We start from the raw sequence: 22561 nt of genomic DNA, 5'->3' as shown, positions 1-22561 counted from the left end.
GTTACTTTTCTAGACCAAGCAGAGGGAAAAAAATATGGAATCACCCTGTAAATTTTCATCCCCAAAACTAACACCTGCATCAAATCAGATCTGGTCGTTAGTCTGCATCTAAAAAAGAGTGATCACACCTTGGAGAGCTGTTGCACCAAGTGGACTGACATGAATCATGGCTCCAACACGAGAGATATCAATTTAAACAAAGGAGAGGATTATCAAACTCTGAAAAGAGGGTAAATCATCACGCAATGTTGCAAAAGATGTTGGTTCAGTCAGCTGTGTCTAAACTCTGGACCAAATACAAACATGGGAAGGTTGTTAAAGGCAAACATACTGGTAGACCAAGGAAGACATTAAAGCGTCAAGACAGAAAACTTAATATGTCTCAAAAATCGAAAATGCACAACAAAACAATTGAGGGACGAATAGGAGGAAACTGGAGTCAACGTCTGTGACTGAACTGTAAGAAACCGCCTAAAGGAAATGGGATTTACATACAGAAAAGCTAAACGAAAGCCATCATTAACACCTAAACAGAAAAAACAAGGTTACAATGGGCTAAGGAAAAGCAATCGTGGACTGTGGATGACTGGATGAAAGTCATATTCAGTGATGAATCTAGAATCTGCATTGGGCAAGGTGATGATGCTGGAACTTTTGTTTGGTGCCATCCCAATGAGATTTATAAAGATGACTGACTGAAGAGAACATGTAACTTTCCACAGTCACTGATGATATGGGGCTGCATGTCAGGTAAAGGCACTGGGGAGATGGCTGTCATTACATCATCAATAAATGCACAAGTTTACGTTGATATTTTGGACACTTTTCTTATCCCATCAATTGAAAGGATGTTTGGGGATGATATCATTTTTCAAGATAATGCATCTTGCCATAGAGCAAAAACTGTGAAAACATTCCTTGCAAAAAGACACACAGGGTTAATGTCATGGCTTGCAAATAGTCCGGATCTTAATCCAATTGAAAATCTTTGGAAGTTGAAGAAAATTGTCCATGACAAGGCTCCAACCTGCAAAGCTGATCTGGCAACAGCAATCAGAGAAAGTTGGAGCCAGATTGATGAAGAGTACTGTTTGTCACTCATTAAGTCCATGCCTCAGAGACTGCAAGCTGTTATAAAAGCCAGAGGTGGTGCAACAAAATACTAGTGATGTGTTGGAGCGTTCTTTTTTCATGATTCCATAATGTTTTCCTCAGAATTGAGTGATTCCATATTTTTTTTTTTCCCTCTGCTTGGTCTAAAAAGTAACCGTGACTGCCACAATTTTTTTTTTTTCCTGATTTCTTAGTGTTTCTTAAAGCCAGAAAGTTGCCATTTGAAATGACTTTAGTTTTGTGTCATGTCTGTGATCTGCTTTTTTTCTACAAAATTAAACAACTGAATGAACATCCTCCGAGGCCGGCGATTCCATAATTATTGCCAGGGGTTGTATAACTCCAGACATCTCCACATTTGCTCACGGACGGTTCATTCACACACGCACGTGAACAATAAATAAAGGGGGAAAAAAACTGTCTGGCTGCAGGCATTAGTTCCTTGTTCTCCCCTCAAACTCTCATCACTGTGTTTAAAAAAAGGACATAAGTCCTGCTCCCAGACTGATTGCCAGCGACAGGACATGTCAACATCAAGTAGAACTCCAGACATCTCCACATTTGCTCACGGACGGTTCGTTCGCGTGCGCATATCGAGGTCAAAGGAGGAAAGATGAACTATAACAGAACTCAGAGCGCAGACCTGCAGCTCAGCACAAGAACAAATATAAAGTAGAATAGAAGTCAGAGTGCACAGTCTGGCTGCAGCCAAACTGTGCACTCTGACTTCTCTGTGCAGAGAACCCGCAGGCTGCATCCCCACCACCTCTTTGCCCCCTGCTGCGCGCACCTGACACAGAAATTCCTGCGTTGTCATGACGTAACAGGGAGCAACTGGGAGCAGCCCAGGTGTGAAAGGGGCTTTAGTGTGGCTGCATATGCTACCGTTACCCAGGATTAGCATTTTCTTTAATGCAACCTGTGTATCATCAAATGCATCACGTCAATAAACCAGTGTCTGGTATACTTTGTTTGGAAATTATATAATTCCTGGATAATTTTTTACTCAGCTATAAAGACTGACAGTTACAGGTATCTATGAAATACGAGTATTGACAACATTAATACAAGTGTTCACATGGTTTCATGTTGTTTGTGTGCCATCACAGTACTCTCAAAAGGAGGACAAGTATGAGGAGGAGATTAAGGTTCTTCTAGACAAACTGAAGGAGGTGAGTTAGCCCATCATCTGTTATCTGTCCTTAATCTTCTTGAATAGAAGTTGACATGCCTTTTTAGTTGAAGTAGTTTTAAACATCAAATTGTTTCTAGTGTGTGGTTAATATTTTACTGTCCCTGCACTTAGGCTGAAACTCGTGCAGAGTTTGCAGAGAGGACAGTCGCCAAGCTTGAGAAGACAATTGATGAACTTGAAGGTAGGTGTCTTCTTACTCAGTTTCACTCACAAAATAATGTAAACCATTGTTTTATTCTGCAGTACGGGTGTTTATGCTCACTACACTGTTAAAACGTCCTCAGGACAAATGCCTAAACTGTTGGTTGTTCAGGGTCACAGTACGTGACAGTATCTCTGCAAGTCTTTGAAATTCTGACACATTGGCAGCTCTGACACATGCTCTCCCTGTTCCTGTCCTGTTTATCTTCTTGACCTTTGTTCTTACTTTTTTTTTTGTATCTCTGTGTTGCAAATACTTCATGCGGCTTTGTAATTAAAACCATACAAAAGATGAGCTGTATGCACAGAAACTGAAGTACAAGGCCATCAGCGAGGAGCTGGACCACGCCTTGGACGACATGACTTCCATGTAACTGCTCATGATGTCTATAATCATCCTTTAATAGCTCTAGTGCCACCTGGGGCATGTTATAGTGCATTGTTTAGTGTTCCACATTAGAAATGGGTAGATTTGTTACCTCATAGCTTTTTGCTGCTTTTTAAAAACACTTTTAAAGCATTAATTTGTGGGTTTTTAACCCAGATTTGACAGACATCTTGTGTTGAGTAAACCACTAACAGCATTTAGCTTTAGGCACTAGTATCTTTCAAACCCTGGCTTAGTTCTCATCTTTGTTTTTCCTGATTTGTTTCTGCATGTCATTTGTTCCATTCTTCGTCTTTCACTCAGCACTTTTGTTTTTCATCTCTTTCCACAGTTAACTTTTTGTACAACACCTCACTCCAGAATCCATCTGCTGGTTGAGTATTGTCTGTCTCCTGTACAGCGTTGCTCACTTTTCATTCCGTCTGTTTTGCTTTCCTTCCCCAACAACACACCGAACAGTCCGTCTGTCATGTGGAGCCACATTACTGCCAGTAAAATATCTTCCATCTATGCAATTTCTTTCCCCTTTTCTTCTGCCATGTTTCTTAATTTCTATTTAAAACATATGTTTTTGTTCTGTGATTTATTTGGTTGTAGTTTTTGAGTAAATTATAAAGCTTCTCTGCCTTTCACTGTTACTTTTTGTTCCCCCTTCCTTTTCTTTTTCTTCTTTGGGAGGACTGTTTTCTGGTTTACTGGCCATATTTGGGTTCTTGTGACAAATTCACTACTGTTTTTCTGTAAACTAGAACAGGAAAGTAACTTGGAATGAGGTGCCTGCTTGTTTGGTCAGTTTAGACATCAGTTTAATTTGCAGTTATACATTATTTACAAATAAAGAACCAGTATTTTCAAAACATAATGGAGCCTGGGTCCCTCCCCCCACCCCCTTAAAATCAACAGCAACAATCAAAATGACCTGTGACGGTGACTAGAAGAGCACTTATTCAGGTGCACTTCTGTCAACAGCCAACAATTTCTTGACATGCATCTAGATCAGTCTTCAAATTGTAGATAATGATCTTCAATTGGACAGCGCAGTCTAGTTTGAAACCCTGTGTGATATCGTGGGATTTGACCATCTGGGGACAGCCTGCACAGACACGGGAGAGACTGATCCCCGGAAGGAGTGTGGGAGTTTCAGCACCAACCATTCAGCCTGGCTCTGTAAACTTAAAAGCATTCTCACTGCCACCTAGCGGTCATGCCAGTTTTCAATTCATCCATCCATCCATCCATCCATTTTCTTCGGCTTTATCCAGAGTCGGGTTGCGGGGGCAGCAGCTCAGGCAAAGCTGCCCAGACCTCCCGATCCACACACACCTCCCCCAGCTTCTCCGGGGGAACCCCAAGGCGTTCCCAAGCCAGCCGAGAGATGTAGTCCCTCCAGCGTGTCCTGGGTCTTCCCCGGGGGCCTCCTCCCAATGGGACGTGCCCGGAACACCTTTCCAGCGAGGCGTCCAGGGGGCATCCGGAAAAGATGCCCGAGCCACCTCAAATGACTCCTTTTGATATGGAGGAGCAGCGGCTCGACTCTGAGGTCCTCCCGAACGAGAGAAGAACGAGATCGCGAGTACAAGCGGCCGAGTTTTCGATTCAATTTATTTCAATTTATTTTCCTTTATATAGTGCCAAATCACAACAGAGTTGCCTCAAGGCGCTTCACACAAGTAAAGTCTAACCTTACCAACCCCCAGAGCAACAGTGGTAAGGAAAAACATCCTCTGAGGAAGAAACCTCAAGCAGACCAGACTCAAAGGGGTGACACTCTGCTTGGGCCATGCTACAGACATAAATTACAGTACAATTCCCAAAACAGGAAATGCTGTTGGTGCACAGGACAGGAGGGTCTCCAGCACAAATACAACTCCCATCTCTGGATGGAGCTGCACCTTAAACGGAGAGAAAAAAAAAAACACAATCAGGCATCAGAAAGACAAGAAATACAGTATAATTTGCCAGCATTAAACAAGAAAAACAGGAAATACTAAGGTGATCACCAGCCACTAGCCCTAAGCTTCACTAAAAGTCCCAGAATTTAGGTAAAGTTGAGGCCGCAGCACGCTCTGATTACTAATAAAATGAATTAAGAGTAAAGGTGCAAAACAAAACGGTACCAGTATGCTAGCCATACGAAAGGGAAATAAGTGTGTCATAAGTCTGGACTTGAAAGTCTCCACAGAATTTGTTTTATTGATGCATGGAGTTCATTCCACAGAACAGGGGCACGATAAGAGAAAGCTCTGACCAGCAGACTTCCTATTCACCCTAGGGACACTAAGTAGTTCTGTATCCTGAGAACGCAAAGCCCAGGCCGGTACGTAAGGTTTAATTAGGTCAGCTAGGTAGGGAGGTGCTAGTCTGTAAACAATTTTATAGACTAGTAGCAGAACCTTAAAATGTGATCTCACTGGGATAGGAAGCCAGTGAAGGGATGCCAAAATGGGTGTGATGTGGTTGAACTTTCTGCTTCTTGTCAAAAGTCTGGCTGCAGCATTTTGAACCAATTGGCGAGCCCTAATGCTGGACTGCAGTATACCAGAAAATAGAACATTGCAGTAGTCCTATCTAGGAAAGAAACACATGGATGAAGGTCTCAGCATCAGCCATAAACAGGATGGGATGAATCTTCGCTATATTTTGCAGGTGGAATTAAACAGTCCTCGTAATATTTCTAATGTGGAGGTCAAAGGACAATGTAGGATCAAAAATTACCCCAAGGTTCCTCACTTTGTCTGTGTGATGTATGACACACGAGCCTAGGCTAAGCGTTAACTGGTCAAATTGATGCTGATGTCTCACTGGACCAAGAACCATCATTTCAGTCTTTTCAGAGTTTAAAAGTAGGAAGTTTCCAGACATCCAACTTCTCATTGATGCAAGGCAATCTTCTAAGGATTTTATGTGAACGGGATTACCAGCAGTTATCGGCATGTACAGTAGTGTTCAGAATAATAGTAGTGCTGTGTGACTAAAAAGATTAATCCAGGTTTTGAGTATATTTCTTATTGTTACGTGGGGAACAAAGTACCAGTAGATTCAGTAGATTCTCACAAATCCAACAAGGCCAAGCATTCATGATATGCACACTCTTAAGGCTATGAAATTGGGCTATTAGTAAAAAAAAAAAGTAGAAAAGGGGGTGTTCACAATAATAGTAGTGTGGTATTTGGTCAGTGAGTTCGTCAGTTTAGTGGAACAAACAGGTGTGAATCAGGTGTCCCCTATGTAAGGATGAAGCCAGCACCTGTTGAACATGCTTTTCTCTTTGAAAGCCTGAGGAAAATGGGACGTTCAAGACATTGTTCAGAAGAACAGCGTAGTTTGATTAAAAAGTTGATTGGAGAGGGGAAAACTTATACGCAGGTGCAAAAAATTGTAGGCTGTTCATCTACAATGATCTCCAATGCTTTAAAATGGACAAAAAAAAAAAAAGACGCATAGAAGAAAATGGAAAACCATCAAAATGGATAGAAGAATAACCAGAATGGGAAAGGCTCACCCATTGATCAGCTCCAGGATGATCAAAGACAGTCTGGAGTTACCTGTAAGTGCTGTGACAGTTAGAAGATGCCTGTGTGAAGCGAATTTATTTGCAAGAATCCCCCTCAAAGTTCCTCTGTTAAATTAGACGTGCAGAAGAGGTTACAGTTTGCCAAAGAACACATCAACTGGCCTAAAGAGAAATGGAGGAATGTTTTGTGGACTGATGAGAATAAAATTGTTCTTTTTGGGTCCAAGGGCCGCAGACAGTTTCTGAGACGACCCCCAAACAATGAATTCAAGCCACAGTTCACAGTGAAGCCAGTGAAGCATGGTGGTGCAAGCATCATGATATGGGCATGTTTCTCCTACTATGGTGTTGGGCTTATATATCGCATACCAGGTATCATGGATCAGTTTGGATATGTCAAAATACTTGAAGAGGTCATGTTGCCTTATGCTGAAGAGGACATGCCCTTGAAATGGGTGTTTCAGCAAGACAATGACCCCAAGCACACTAGTAAGTGAGCAAAATCTCATGAAAAAAATGAAGAAATCATGAAAAAACTGTGGTTATACAACTAAATACTAGTTTAGTGATTCACAGGATTGCCAAAAAAGCAGTTTGAACATAAGTTTTGAGTTTGTAGCTTGCTGTTGACGCTTTTATGTTTAACCTAATGTCTTAAATTTTCTTCTCAAAGTAATCCAGGAAATCTTGTGCTGTAAAAGGACAGCGAACTACAGGTGGTTGTCCATGAATAAGTGTTGCCACCGTGTCATACAAGAACTTTGTGTTATGCTTGTTTTTGTTGCTCAAATCAAAGTAGTAGGTCCCGTTTGTAGCCAGTAATGCATACTTATAGTCTAAGATAGTATCATGCCACACAAGGTGGAATACTTCTAATTTTGATTGGCGCCATTTGTGTTCCAGACCTCTAGCCTTATGCTTGAGGTCACGCAGGTAATCATTGAACCAAGGTGACTGTGTTTTGGGGGAGCGCGGTTTTAACACAGGTGGCGCAATCATGTCGAGTGTAGTTTTGAGCACTGAGTTTAAGCTATCCACAAGTCTGTCTGCTGATTGCGTATTGGCCAGATGTGAAGCTAAGACATCAGGCAGTCTAGCTTCAAATTCATTCTTAGTTGAGTTGATGCATCGCCGTAGTAATACATAAGGTTGTTGTTCCACTAAACACGGCAGTGAAACTGTAAACTTAATGAGTGATCAGAGACCACTGATGTAAGAGGCATGATGTCAATATTCGTGACAGCAATACCATGTGCGAGAACCAAATCTAGGGTATTTCCACTAATGTGCGTCGAGTCCCGAATGCATTGCCGAAATCCTAATGCATCCACAATTTCCATAAATGATTTGCAGAGAGGATCAGAAGGCTTATTTATATGAACATTAAAGTCACCAATAATCAGAATGTTCTCTGCACTCGTTGACAAGTTAGAGATGAACGCACCAAATTCATCTAAGAATTCAGAATATGGGCCAGGAGGCCTATATACAGTGACGCAGTAATACGGCTGATTTTTATTGTGACCTTGGCAATGAGAATGAGATGCTTAAACGAGTTATATTTGTAACCCCAACAGCTAATAAGATAAACCTAGATTTATAAATAAGAGCAACACCCCCGCCTTGCTTCGCGTCACGAGGAACGTGACTAAATGTATATGCTGGTGGGCAGGCCTCATTTAAGGGGAGGACAGCTGTAGGTTTAAGCCATGTTTCACATAACCCAATCATATCTAAGTGATGATCAATAATTAGATCATTAATCAACAATGATTTTGAGGATAGTGATCTTATGTTAATGAGGCGCAGACTAAGGACCTTAGTGGGGTTGACAGTTGAACTGTTTAGATTTACGAGTGGTTCCAGAGTAGCATATATAAGATGCCTAGAAGTAGGTCTAGGTTTGAGACATTCCACACGCCTTGTAGGTAGCAGACATGAAATCTTTGCTATTACTGGAACAACCATTGGGGTATCCTCAAATTCAACATCATCCAGTGTAGTAATGGGTACTAAGTTTACAAAGCATATCACTCTGATTTTTATGGACACATCTATGGAAGCAGGCCACAGTCTCAATTTGTTGAATTTCCCTCTCTGGCAGATAAACTGCACTATCACCATAGTGGATTTTCTGCACTAATTTTCCCACTAAGCTAATGGATTCCATATCCACATTTGTCATAAGCCTTGCAGGGTCCAGTTGAAGACTTGCTGGTTTAAAATGTTTTCTGCTGAAACCCCCATCCTCCGAATGGTTTGTGCTGACACTCCCACACTCCTCCTGGGGATTAGTCTCTCCCCATAAAGAGCATCACTTCTAACAAAAATGGTGTACTGTTTTGTTTTCGGCTGCAATCACCAATGCAGTCACAAAAAAAGTGCCCCCCCACTGGAGAAGGGACGACGAGGCAAATGGGAGAGGTCGTGTTGGTAAGTGTTAGACGACACACCTAGCCAGAGTAGCTGCGTTCTCTCGCCTGTGCAACCGCCTCGACATGTTTGAGCTCTGGGTCAGAAACACAGTGCAACACACGTTCACTTTCCACTGCATCATCACTTTTTCTTTGCTTGTTCATTTTGTTTGCTGTGTAATTTGCACAGAAACTTAAAGTGCCATGTCTCTGATGGGGACAGACTAGCGCTGTCCCCAGATGTAGAAAAATTGCATCATATTTTACCTCTTTAGCACCCACCCTCAAACTAGACTGTGTTGCCCAATAGAATCTTTTATTTTTATGCAGCTGTCCTTTTTCCATTAACCATCTCTCAAGTTTAGTAAAAAATAATTCACTGTACAAAGAAATTATTTTAAGGAAGAAGACAAATTTTGACTGCTTCCTTCAACAAATACAACCAATCTCCCGTGTGTGTATATGTGTATGCATGTATAACCCCTGGCAATAATTATGGAATCACCGGCCTCGGAGGATGTTCATTCAGTTTTTTAATTTTATAGAAAAAAAGCAGATCAGACATGACACAAAACTGAAGTCATTTCAAATGGCAACTTTCTGGCTTTAAGAAACACTATAAGAAATCAGGAAAAATAATTGTGGCAGTCAGTAACGGTTACTTTTTAGACCAAGCAGAGGGAAAAAAAAATATGGAATCACCCTGTAAATTTTGATCCCCAAAACTAACACCTGCATCAAATCAGATCTGCTCGTTAGTCTGCATCTAAAAAGGAGTGATCACACCTTGGAGAGCTGTTGCACCAAGTGGACTGACTTGAATCATGACTTCAACACGAGAGATGTCAATTGAAACAAAGGAGAGGATTATCAAACTCTTAAGAGGGTAAATCATCACACAATGTTGCAAAAGATGTTGGTTGTTCAGTCAGCTGTGTCTAAACTCTAGACCAAATACAAACATGGGAAGGTTGTTAAAGGCAAACATACTGGTAGACCAAGGAAGACATCAAGCGTCAAGACAGAAAACTTAAAGCAATATGTCTCAAAAATCGAAAATGCACAACAAAACAAATGAGGAATGAATGGGAGGAAACTGGAGTCAACGTCTGACTGAACTGTAAGAAACCGCCTAAAGGAAATGGGATTTACATACAGAAAAGCTAAACGAAAGCAATCAACACCTAAACAGAAAAAAACAAGGTTACAATGGGCTAAGGAAAAGCAATCGTGGACTGTGGATGATTGGATGAAAGTCATATTCAGTGATGAATCTCGAATCTGCATTGGGCAAGGTGATGATGCTGGAACTTTTGTTTGGTGCCGTTCCAATGAGATTTATAAAGATGACTGTCTGAAGAGAACATGTAAATTTCCACAGTCATTGATGATATGGGGCTGCATGTCAGGTAAAGGCACTGGGGAGATGGCTATCATTACATCATCAATAAATGCACAAGTTTACGTTGATACTTTGGACACTTTTATTATCCCATCAATTGAAATTGGGGATGATGAAATCATTTTTAAAGATGATAATGCATCTTGCCATAAAGCAAAAACTGTGAAAACATTCCTTGCAAAAAGACACATAGGGTCAATGTCATGGCCTGCAAATAGTCCGGATCTTAATCCAATTGAAAATCTTTGGTGGAAGTTGAAGAAAATGGTCCATGACAAGGCTCCAACCTGCAAAGCTGATCTGGCAACAGCAATCAGAGAAAGTTGGAGCCAGATTGATGAAGAGTACTGTTTGTCACACATTAAGTCCATGCATCAGAGACTGCAAGCTGTTATAAAAGCCAGAGGTGGTGCAACAAAATACTAGTTATGTGTTGGAGCATTGTTTTGTTTTTCATGATTCCATAACTTTTTCCTCAGAATTGAGTGAGTCCATATTTTTTTCCCTCTGCTTGGTCTAAAAAGTAACCATTACTGACTGCCACAATTTTTTTTTTCCTGATTTCTTAGTGTTTCTTAAAGCCAGAAAGTTGCTGTTTAAAATGACTTTAGTTTTGTGTCATGTCTGTGATCTGCTTTTTTTTCTACAAAATTAAACAACTGAATGAACATCCTCCAAGGCCAGTGATTCCATAATTATTGCCAGGGGTTGTGTATTTGTTTTTTTTTTTTTTTTTTTTTTTTTTTTTTTTTTAACTGAAATTCAATGATGGATTTTTGGACTGCTGCTCACACTTCACATCACTTTGTTAATCTGGGAATTGTAATGACATAAAAAACTAATATTTACAGTGCATCTGGAAAGTATTCACAGCGCTTCACCTTATCCACATGTTATGTTAGCCTTATTCCAAAATGGAGTAAATTAATTTTTTTTTTCTCAAAATTGTCAACACCCTATAATGACATGAAAAGTTTCTTTTGAAACTTTTTGCAAACTTGTTAAACAAAAACTAGGAAATCACACATACGTAAGTATTCACACCCTTTGCTCAATACTTTGTTGACGCACCATCGGCAGCAATTACAGCCTCAAGTCTTCTTGAATATGATGCCGCAAGCTTGTTGCACCTATCTTTGGGCAGTTTTGTCCATTCCTCTTTGCAGCACCTCTCAAGCTCCATCAGGCTGGATGGGGTGTGTCGGCGTACAGCTATTTTCAGATCTCTCCAGAGATACGAGGGCTGTCAAAGTATAGGTCCTTTTTTATTTTTTTCAAAAACTATATGGATTTCATTCATATGTTTTTACGTCAGACATGCTTGAACCCTCGTGCGCATGCGTGAGTTTTTCCACGCCTGTCGGTGACGTCATTCGCCTGTGAACACTCCTTGTGGGAGGAGTCGTCCAGCCCCTCGTCGGAATTCCTTTGTCTGAGAAGTTGCTGAGAGACTGGCGCTTTGTTTGATCAAAATTTTTTCTAAACCTGTGAGACACGGTTCGAAAAATTAAGCTGGTTTTCGGTGAAAATTTTAACGGCTGATGAGAGATTTTGAGGTGATACTGTTGCTTTAAGGACTTCCCACGGAGCGAGATGTCGTGCAGCACTCCCAGGCGCCGTCGTCAGCCTGTTTCAAGCTGAAAACCTACACATTTCAGGCTCTATTGGTCCAGGACGTCGTGAGAGAACAGAAGTTTCAGAAGAAGTCGGTTTCAGCATTTTATCCGGATATTCCACTGTTAAAGGAGATTTTTTTTTAATGAAAGACGTGCGGGCGGATTGCAGCATCGGCTCGCAGCCGCCGCGACGCTCCGCCACAGGAAAAACACCTCCGTTGGAAGCCTTAAGGACAAGTTGGAACATGTCCAACTGTTAAACAATTTCTCATATACTCACTCCACTGAAAGCCATCAAAAGCCGCCTGGATTTTACAAATGGTTATCAACACGGAGGTGTTTTTCCTGTGCCGCCCACACCGTGCCGGCTGCGTCCCGTCTTTCATTAAAAAAATCTCCTTTAACAGTGGAATATCTGGATATAAAATGCTGAAACCGACTTCTTCTGAAACTTCTGTTCTCTCACGACGTCCTGGATCAATAGAGCCTGAAATGTGGAGGTTTTCAGCTTGAAACAGGCTGACGACGGCGCCTGGGAGTGCTGCACGACGTCTCGCTCCGTGGGAAGTCCTTAAAGCGACAGTATCACCTCAAAATCTCTCATTAGCCATTAAAATTTTCACCGAAAACCAGCTTAATTTTTCGAACCGTGTCCACTTCGATGTGTCTCACAGGTTTAGAAAAAATTTGATCAAACAAAGCGCCAGTCTCTCAGCAACTTCTCAGACAAAGGAATTTTGACGAGGGGCTGGACGACTCCTCCACAAGGAGTGCTCACAGGCGAATGACGTCACCGACAGGCGTGGAAAAACTCACGCATGCCCACGAGGGTTCAAGCATGTCTGACGTAAAAACATATGAATGAAATCCATATAGTTTTTGAAAAAAATTAAAAGGACCTATACTTTATTGACAGACCTCGTATTCAATATGATTCAGGTCTGGGCTCTGGGTGGGCCACTCCAGGACAACTCTGTGAATGTCCTTAAGTCACTCCTTTGATATCTTGGCTGTGTGCTTTGGATCATTGTCCTGCTGAAAGATGAACCATCTGGCATTCATGCTAGAGTTAAATATGTCTTATCAGACCAGTGAATTTGCTTCTCATGGTCTGAGAGTCCTTCAGGTGTCTTTTGGCAAACTACAGCTGGGCTGCCATGTACCGTTTACTAAGGCGTGGCTTCCGTCTGACCACTCTGCCATACAGGCCTGATTGGTGGATTGCTGCAGAGATGGTTGTCTTTCTGGAAGGTTCTCCTTTCTCCACAGAGGAATGCTGGAGCTCTGACAGAGTGACAGTCTAGTTCTTGGTCATCACGACTAAGGCCCTTCTCCCCTGATTGCTCATTTAGATGGGCGACCAGCTCTAGAAAGACTCCTGGTGGATCTGAACTTCTTCCATTTATGGATGATGGAGGCCACTGTGCTTATTGGGACCTTCAAAGCAGCAGAAATGTTTTTGTACATTTCCCCAGATTTGTGCCTCGAGACAATCCAGTCTTGGAGGTGTATAGATAATTCCTTTGACTTCATTCTTGGTTTGTGTTCTGACATGCACTGCCAACTGTGGGACTTTATACAGGTTTGTGCGTTTCCAAATCATGTCCAATCAACTGAATTTACTGTATTTTTACTCCAGTTTAAGCTGTAGAAACATCTGAAGGATGATCAGTGGAAATGAGTTGCACCTGAGCTCAAATTGAGATTCATGGAGAAGACTGTGAATACTTTAGTCACCTTGACACTTGCACAAATTTGATCTCCACGTTGGCATGCAATGTTGTGTGTCAGTGAGTAAACTTGTAAACTCTGCAAGGCCCTGCGTGCTTTGACATGCAGTGTTTGCAACAGGTTGCACAATGTTAATGACTAGTTCATGCAAGTGGCATGAAATTTATGCATCCCAGAAATTTTGAACATTTCAAAATTTTCTTTGCGCACTGGCATGCAGCCTTGCACGCTACGTGTAATTTAACCATGTTTTATGACGAGTTTACTCATTGCCATTCAAGATTGCATGCTAGTGCAATGATTAAATTTGTGCAAGTATTGAGTCCTGGATGAAAACCTACTCCATAGCACTCTTGACATTAGACAGCAGGATGATGACCCTAAGCACACAGCCAAGATATCAAAGGAGTGGCTTCAGTTCAACTCTGTCAATATCCTTGAGTGGACCAGCCCAGACCTGAATTTGGTTGAACGTCTTTGGAGAGATCTGAAAATGGCTGTGCACCAATGCTCCCCATCCAACCTGATGGAGCTTGAGAGGTGTTGCAAAGAGGAATGAACAAAACTGCTCAAAGATAGATGCACCAAGCTTGTGGCATCATATTCAAGAAGACTTGAGGCTGTAATTGCTGCCAAAGGTGCATCAAGAAATTATTGAACAAAGGGTGTGAATACTTATGTACATGTGATTTATTCATTTTTTTTTTTTATATTAAATTTGCAAAAATCTGAAACTCTTTTTCACAATGTTATTATGGTGTATTGTGTATAGAATTTTTCAGGAAAAAAAATTAACTTAATCCACTTTGGAATAGGGCTGTAACAAAATGTGGAAAAAATGAATCGCTGTGAATACTTTCTGGATGCACTGTTTGTTGAAACATAGGAATGACTTAAGAGGATAAGGCCCACTTGAGCCTCTTCTAAAAAATATCCCCCTCTCCCAATTTTTATAGCCTTTACTTTGTGTTATCGCAGGTTTTTTCTTTTCTTTTGATCATTTTATGCTTAGAAGGGATGGATGTAAAGTCACAAAGCTAGTTTTTGTCTTTGGGCTCAGTTACCTGTGTCATCTAGAGACAAAAACACCCTGAATATTTTTTATTAAACACAATGCTAACCAACAGTGAAGGTCTCTAGCTGGTGAAGTGCAAATTTTACTTTTTTTTGCTACTGAATCTTTCTCATAATTTAGTTACACAAAAGATGACTTTTTCACATTTTCGCTCTTGGTGTTTTTTATTTTTGACAAATTGAAGTAATTAACTTGCTCAACTATTGATTCTGAATAATCTGAGTTCAGCTCCAGTAATTAAAAATCTTTTATGCAGAGTAAAGTTGTGGTTGGAAAAAGTATGCTGTGTACACTTTTGTTTGGACCACAATTTTTATTTCTAAGACATACTATATAACACTATGTAACACAATTTTTGTTCCTGGCTTCTAAGTGTTATATTTCAACTGCTTATGTCTAAAGTCTATGGAAAAATGACTACATTCAGCACAAACTTTGATTTTTTTTTTTTAAACGTTCTAGAAAGCTCTAAAAGTTTCTTGAAATTTCTAGATAATTCTGGACAGTTCTAGCAGTTAAAGAATATTCTAGAAGACTACTCGGTAGTAGTGAAGGCGAATTGAGAATATTCTTGAAAACAGACAAATTTCAAAATATCTTTGTCCTGATCACAGAAGCAAAGTTTCTGTGGAATAACAGCTATTTTCTATTTATTTAAGGCATAACAGGTTAGGAAAACACACTGTGTACCCAGGAACAAAACAAAAATAAAAACTTGTTACATAGCGTTATCATCACTGTCAGACTTTGTGAAATAACAATTCTCTGTACATGTGCAGTGTAGCATTTTCCTAGAGAGATATTCAAACGAAATATAACTGGACTGGAATAGATTGAATCAAGAGTCACAATGAGAAAGTGCAAGTTACTTTTTTTAAATTAATTGTGAGTGACTGAGTTATGACTGTTCAGAAAGTTCTTAAGACTGACTGTGATATAAAAATCATCTTTTACCTTTATTGTTCACAAAACTCGAATATGACCAATTCTGTCTTTTGTACTAACTTTTGTCTCTTGTCCTTCTCTTATCTGCTTTCTGACTGTCAAGACCATCTGTACAAGCAGCTTGAGAAAAACCGTCTTCTGTCTAATGAGCTGAGAGTAGCCTTGAACGAGGCTTAAACTGGAATAAGCTCTAAGACTTTTAACTATTTAGAAGAACTTGGTTTCAAACTATTTGTGTAATTCCAGCAATTTATATTGCATGCTTATAAATCTGATGACCTCAGGTTATGAACTGATATTTCTGAGATTTTAAGGCCCCATTAACATTTTAAAGGCTGTGGAGTATCAATCCACTTAAAATCTGAACTGCTCTTTGTGGTGAGAACTGGTGATGATCGTGTAATCGAAACTAGTCTGCACTCCTAAAACCTCCTCTGTAGTATTGTCATTACTAACCAGAAAGAATGTCCAGTACTGTACTTGCAGCAAAATAATCTTTCAATATCGAAAGGGGGTGCAGGGTGCTGTATTGTTTGTTCAAGCATTTGACTTCATTTTCAGTGGAGTGAAACTGAAGCTTTTCATTCAGGACTCCTACTTCAAAGTTTTAACATTCATTTTAGTCAGCAATGCAACAGGCTAACTGCGCTTGCTGCTACATTAAAGCTACCCAAAGTTAACTCACAGCGCAAAGAAATGATGTACAAATATGCTCTTGGAAAAAAAAAAAAACGTGATGAGACCAAATTTGTCTAAATTACAGCTTCCGAGTGAGTTTATGCTGAAGCATTGGCTTGTTACAACTTGAATGATGCAAATCTTGAAAAAACAAAAACAGTAAAATCCCTGGGAGTCCTGTTTAGCTCTTCACTGTTCCTGCAGTACTGTAACACAATCTGCACATGCGACATGTAAGTTGCACGACCCTGCTGTGAGTTTATCAATAAATTTAATGTGATTGGGGGCGGGATAGAGAGCTTATAACCAAATCAGTAAAGGATGCTGACAATCACGTTTGAACAGTTAAGAACTGGTCCCACCAAATAATGAAGGATGAATAATGAGCAACGCAGCATGTTTTTATTTTTATTTATTTATTTGCTACAAGAGGGTTTACTCGACTCATATCGTGGGAGAATGGTGACTCTTCGAGGCAGTATCTTCGGTTAACGAGGCTCATCTCTGAGCGTGGTAATAATTTCAAGATGTTCAAAATTTAGCAACAACAGCGTGGGACAGTTTATGTATGAGTTACTACGATGACTAACGTGAATTTTAGAGGCATGTTTGTGGTGTGGATGAGGCTGCTAAAAAAAGCCCATTATCCCAGGCCTGGCAGCAGGACCTGAGAGGCTATTTTTGGAGCGGCTGCCCTCTTGCACACACAATTCCACCTGCTCTGTGCTCCGGACGCTGTATATAAAATTTTGTAGTGGATTATAATAATTTTCTGCCAAACCTTGGATGCTGAAAACGCCTCTAATCACTTCTGGAATCAGACCGTTTCATCTGGATGCTTTTTTTCCCTCTTTGCTACTCTGAGGAAACATTGTGGGAGGGTAGGGCAGAGGGTAGGACCAAACGTGTGTTCGTGCATCAGTGTCGCGCTATATGGCACTACGTGGCTTAGCGTGCCTGATACAAGCTGTTTGAGGCTCTGACCGGTCAGTCGTAGCTCACTAGAGGCTGCTACGTGGCACATGCGGGGTACAGAGAAGCACATAGAGGTGCCTTAGTAGTGGATACGTGATAGATGAAAACTTTGGTTATTCCTTGCATAATCACTACACACCCATGCGTGGCTCATTATTATCATTATTATTAACATGGCTTATTATTCGGTAGGACCGAGGCTTAAGTTGCTCATCCTGAGTGGAGTTTTCGGGTCCTGGGACCTTCTCCAACTTTCTCATATCATGGTCAGTGGTGACTATTGCATGTGTAAACATTCAAGCAATGATGGACAAATCAACGTAACTATAACCAGATTAAAAGCATAGCTGGAGGCGTTTAACTTTGGCAGGTGGTTTCATGTGTGAATCCTGATGTGGTCTGAGGATTGAGTTATCCTGATCAAGACAACACGCTCATTAAAATTTGGTGCTCATTTGGTGCTGGTGTCTTCTAGTAAGCCCCCATTCACTCCCTTGTCCTACAAACCACCCCAAATTTCAGAGTTGGCCTGCAATTGGGTATGTGTTTACTGTAGTAACTTCAGATATTTTGTTGAGCTAAAATCTGTAATCACCTTCTTAAAATCCCAGATCACACCATTCGCTGCTTCAAATTGGTTAGACTTTGAGTAACGTTCAGACGATGAGCGAGCACGGTGACAAAACTCCACTAAATAAGAAGCTTCCACCAGCCCAGACACTGTGGATGATGGTCTTTTCTTTCTAATCTCTTACTATCAAAGAATAGGTACAGAAGACACAAGACAAATCTCAAAATTAGAATATTTTTTAAAGGTAAAAGTTATTTTAGCGCAATTTTTATTTATTCATTATATAAACTAAAATGTTTCAGCATTTTTAATTTTGATAATTATGGCTTGCATCTTTAACAAAAGATTAGGAAAAACAAATCTCAAAACAGAATATTTCCTGAGCAATCCAATAAGTGTTTTCATTTATGTACTTAATACTTTAAGTCATCTCTTTGCACAAATTGCTGCATCAGTGTGGCGTGGCATGGATGTAATCAATCTGTGGTACTACTGAGGTGTTATGGAAGCCCAGGTTGGTTTGATGGCAGCCTTCAGCTAGTCTGTATTGTTGTTTCTGGTCTTATCGTCCTGTTGACAGTACCTCATTGATACTCTGAGGGTTAGAGGAGTTGGCTGCCTAATCAACTTAAACAATACCATGGTCAGCAAAGCAGTTATAATACAACCCCAATTCCGTTGAAGTTTGGTCATTGTGTAAAATGTAAATAAAACAGAACACAATGATTTGAAAATCCTCTTCAATGTATATTCAACTGAATACACCACAAAGACAAGATATTTAATGTTCAAACTGAAACTTTGTTTTTGTGCAAATATTTGCTCATTTTGAAATGGATGCCTGCAGCACATTTTAAAAAAGCTGGGACAGTGGTATGTTTACCACTGTTACATCACCTTGCCTGTTTCCAATTAGGTGTTCTGTGAGCATTCATCAACTTTCCCAGTCTTTTGTTGCCCTGTCCCAACTTTTTTGAAACGTGTTGTAGGCATCCATTTCAAAATGAGCAATTATTTGCAATTATATCCCTGTTGCTTGTGAGTCTTTTCCACCTCAGTTTTTCCTTCCACTCTGAAAACGGCTAGCCCTTTCAGCAGTGACCTAACCTCTTTGTGGAGGTTGTTCATGAGTGTTTTCTGGACAACTGTCAAATTGGTAGTCTTCCCCATGGTTGTGCATGTGTACTGAATCACAGAGTCATGCTATTTATATGGCATAAATGACTTACACAAATTTGTAAATACTTAAATATTTTAATGTGGAGTTGCGTCAGGAAGGGCATCTGGTGTAAAACTTGTGCCAAATCCACATGCATCCCCACTTTGGATCTGCTGTGGAAAAACAAGGGAGTAGCTGAAGGGACTTATTTTGAGATGCTTTTTTTTGCACTGTAGACTATAGTTATCTATGGAAGTGTAAAAAAAAAAAAAGTGACCGCTGATCTCGAGATATGTCCATACCATCCATTTTCTTCTGCTTTATCCGGAAGTCAGGTCACGGGTGGCAGCAGCTCAAGCAAAGTCACCAAACCTCTGATCCACACGCACCTCCGGGGAACCCCGAGCTGTTACCATGTCAGTCAAGAGAGACAGTCCTCCAGCGTGTCCTGGGTCTTCGCGGGGCCTCCTCCAATGGGACGTGCCTCTGAACACCTCTCCAGCGAGGCGTCCAGGGGGCATCCGGAAAAGATGCCCGAGAAACCTCAACTGGCTCCTTTCGAGGTGGAGGAGCAGCGGCTCGATTCAGAGCTCCTCCCAAGTGACCGAGCTCCTCACCCTATCTGTAAGGGAGTGCCCAGCCACCCTGCGGAGGAAACTCATCTCGGTCGCTTGTACTCGCAATCTCGTTGTTTCGTCATGAGCCAAATCTCATGACCATAGGTGAGGATCGGAACGTAGATCGATCAGGAAATTGAGAGCTTTGCCCCCCCCCCGCTCAGCTCTCTTCACCACGACAGTCCGATACAGCGACCACATCACTGCAGACACTGCGCCAATCTGTCAATCTCACGCTCCATCCGTCCCTCCCTCGTGAACAAGACCCCGAGATACTTAAACTCCTCAACTTGAGGCAAGGACACTCCACCGACCTGAAGAGGGCAAGGCACCTTTTTCCAGTCAAGAACCATGGCCTCGGATTTGGAGGTGCTGATTTTCATTCCGGACGCTTCACACGCGGCTGCAAACTGCCCCAGTGCACGCTGAAGGTCCTGATTTGACGAAGCCAACAGAACCACATCGTCCGCAAACAGCAGAGATGAGATTCTGTGGTTCCCAAACCAGACCCCCACTACATCCTGGCTGCACCTAGAAATTCTGTCCATAAAGGTAATGAACACAACCGGTGACACAATGCAGCCCTGGCGGAGGCCAGTGTACACTGGAAACAGGTTTGACTTACTACTTAAATATATACACTTCTGTACTTTCAGTCCCTCAGTAATGAAGCGGGTTAAAGTTAGGCAATGATAACGCACTGTATCAAACAGTGTGGATTTTCCCTTGAAGTGCTCCTGGATGAATGTCCATGGAAGAGCACGGTCGTCTCACCAAAATGAGATGTATCTCACTCCCCTCCAGACTTCCAGGTTTGACTGACACAGCCCCACCGACGACTGAGGGACAAAGAGGCGCTCACTCCCAGTCAGGCTCATAGCAGTCTGGGTGCCCTGTGCCCCGCCTCGCTGGAAGAGTTTCATTCATCCAGGAACATCTCGGGGGGAAAATCCACATTTTGGGGGCACATGGTATGCGATCGCACGTGCAGTGTTGCGGTTACAAATTGGCAGATTTTCGATTGTGACTTGGCAATTCTCACACTTGTTTTTACTGAGGGACTGGAAGTATGGAAACCCATTGTATGGAAGTTGCTTATCTCATAATTAGATATTTTTTCGTAATTTTGGGATCTGTGGTCTTTTTTTAATCCAGTGAATACAATACGCTTCCATAGTTACCAAAGTAAAATTTTAAAATGCTTGAAACATTTTAGTTCATGTGCAATGAGTTTAGAATTTATGCAATTTACTGTATGAAATAACTGACAAATGTTTAACTTTTTAATTTTGAGATTCGTGTGTGTGTGTGTGTGCTTAATATAGCTCAAATTAAAAGGCTCCCTGATTCAAACACTTTAAAATGACTGCAGGTGGAGGTGATGTTGGTTAACTGTTGCCTTTGGAATTTACTCTTTCAACTAATAAAACTGAGCTGTTTGATGGAGGTAAGACCACTCCTGTGTCGATTTAGTAATTCAAGCAGCTTGAGGTGTTATTGATTTTGACATGAAACTGCTTTTAGAGTGGGTGGAGCAAAGAGTGGCAAATGAATCTTATGGTGCTTTTTTTTTTTTTACTTTAATATTACTCCAGTATCACACCAATATAAAAGCTTCTACAGTCACCATTTCAGTTTGTAGTTTGGCTACACTGTGATTAACGTCTCATCAATCTGCAACCGAAAACATCAAACTACCAAAAATTTAGAAGCCGTAGTTCTCATATTAATCATAATGGTTGTGAAAACATGTCTCACTTCATAAAGAACTCACTGGGCTGCACCTTTTGTTATACTGTATGCATTAATGCTGTCTTGATGAGATAACTGATGCAATACTACATTAACAGATAAACTGTCTCGTGCAAAGGAAGAACACCTGAGAGTAAAGCAGATTCTGGATCAGACTCTAATGGAGATGTGTAACATTTGATCATCTCTGTTCCTGTGCTCACATCTGCACTGAACATGACTGACTCCTGTGCACAGCTGTGACCGGTAACGCCAAGCGTCGTTTGTCCGTCTCTTCTGACTTTGCCACCCTGAAGGAAGTTCTTCAAAAGGTAGCATGGACATTCTTGGTGTCCTACTTGTAGTCAGTTAACATTGTAATTAATCAGGTCAGTAGAAATTCACTGTAAATCTTTATTTGCTTTGTGTATTGGGGAAATTCACTTTCTCAGCAAAGAACTGCACATAATCATTGTAAACAAAGCCATATGTTAAGTCAGTGTCATGTAAAGTGTTTTATTATGTATAGCTTTATAAGTCTCTTTGTCTCTTATGTATTGTGAACATTTATTCATTGATGGCCATGATGCACACTTCCAATTTAGCAAGGAAGAAATTCTTGGCACATTTGCTTGAATGTCGTGTTCTGCGTCATCATCTTAAAGGAAAGAAGCGTGCACTATACTCGCTTTTGTTTTGCATTCACCCAAAATATTTGTTTGTATCCCATTTTATCATGAAAATGTAAAGATCCAAAATAAATGTTTGAATGTTCATTTTATTCTTGCTCATCAATCATGGATGAAACCTAATATTCAGGTTAAAAAAAATAAACGACTGGTTCTTCAGTAACCTATAATGTGAAAGAAGTGGTACTAAATTGCATTTTAATCTAATTCTCTTTGAATGCAGTAAAACTGCTGCTTGAGCTGGTCAAAGAATGTTTTAGCAGTGTTCCTGGAATATCTTGATGAAAGGTTGAACTATGACCTCCAGTGTGTGTGTGTGAGATGGGTGACTTATGAACATGTGGTGAGCACACAATGCCTTTTTAGAATTAAAACATTTTTTTGAACGTATTTTTTTAACTGCAATTTTGGGGCAGCCTTAACTGGCAAAGCCAGTTAGGTAGAAATTGACATAAGGAGCTGGGATGAGTAGGCAAACAAGCAGAAATTACTTTGACCCCAACAATTGACCTCTGACTAATTTGACCTTGCTCTGCAATTCCAGAAT

General features: G+C 40.8%; 1 protein-coding gene across 4 annotated transcripts in view; it reads left to right on the top strand.

Moving 5' to 3' along the window:
• The window catches only part of LOC117525361 (tropomyosin alpha-1 chain-like), an 86461-nt gene extending 64362 nt beyond the window's left edge, over positions 1-22099 (top strand). The window contains exons 6-8 of one of the 4 annotated variants that reach the window (XM_034187209.1): positions 2223-2285; positions 2420-2489; positions 21445-22099. In XM_034187209.1, coding sequence (XP_034043100.1) covers positions 2223-2285; positions 2420-2489; positions 21445-21527 — 216 coding nt within the window. In that variant the 3' untranslated portion in view covers positions 21528-22099. Of the gene's footprint in view, positions 1-2222; positions 2286-2419; positions 2490-2800; positions 2972-3228; positions 3519-15697; positions 16094-21444 lie in introns of those variants that run through there. The other 3 variants (XM_034187223.1, XM_034187228.1, XM_034187218.1) reach the window with 3 other exon arrangements.
• The last annotated feature ends 462 nt before the right edge of the window (positions 22100-22561 follow it).

The sequence above is a fragment of the Thalassophryne amazonica genome, chromosome 2 (assembly GCF_902500255.1).
Source record: "Thalassophryne amazonica chromosome 2, fThaAma1.1, whole genome shotgun sequence".
NCBI classification, from domain to species: Eukaryota; Metazoa; Chordata; class Actinopteri; order Batrachoidiformes; family Batrachoididae; genus Thalassophryne; species Thalassophryne amazonica.
The sequence above is the reverse complement of the archived record's forward strand: the minus strand, read 5'-3'. Positions and strand labels throughout refer to the sequence as shown.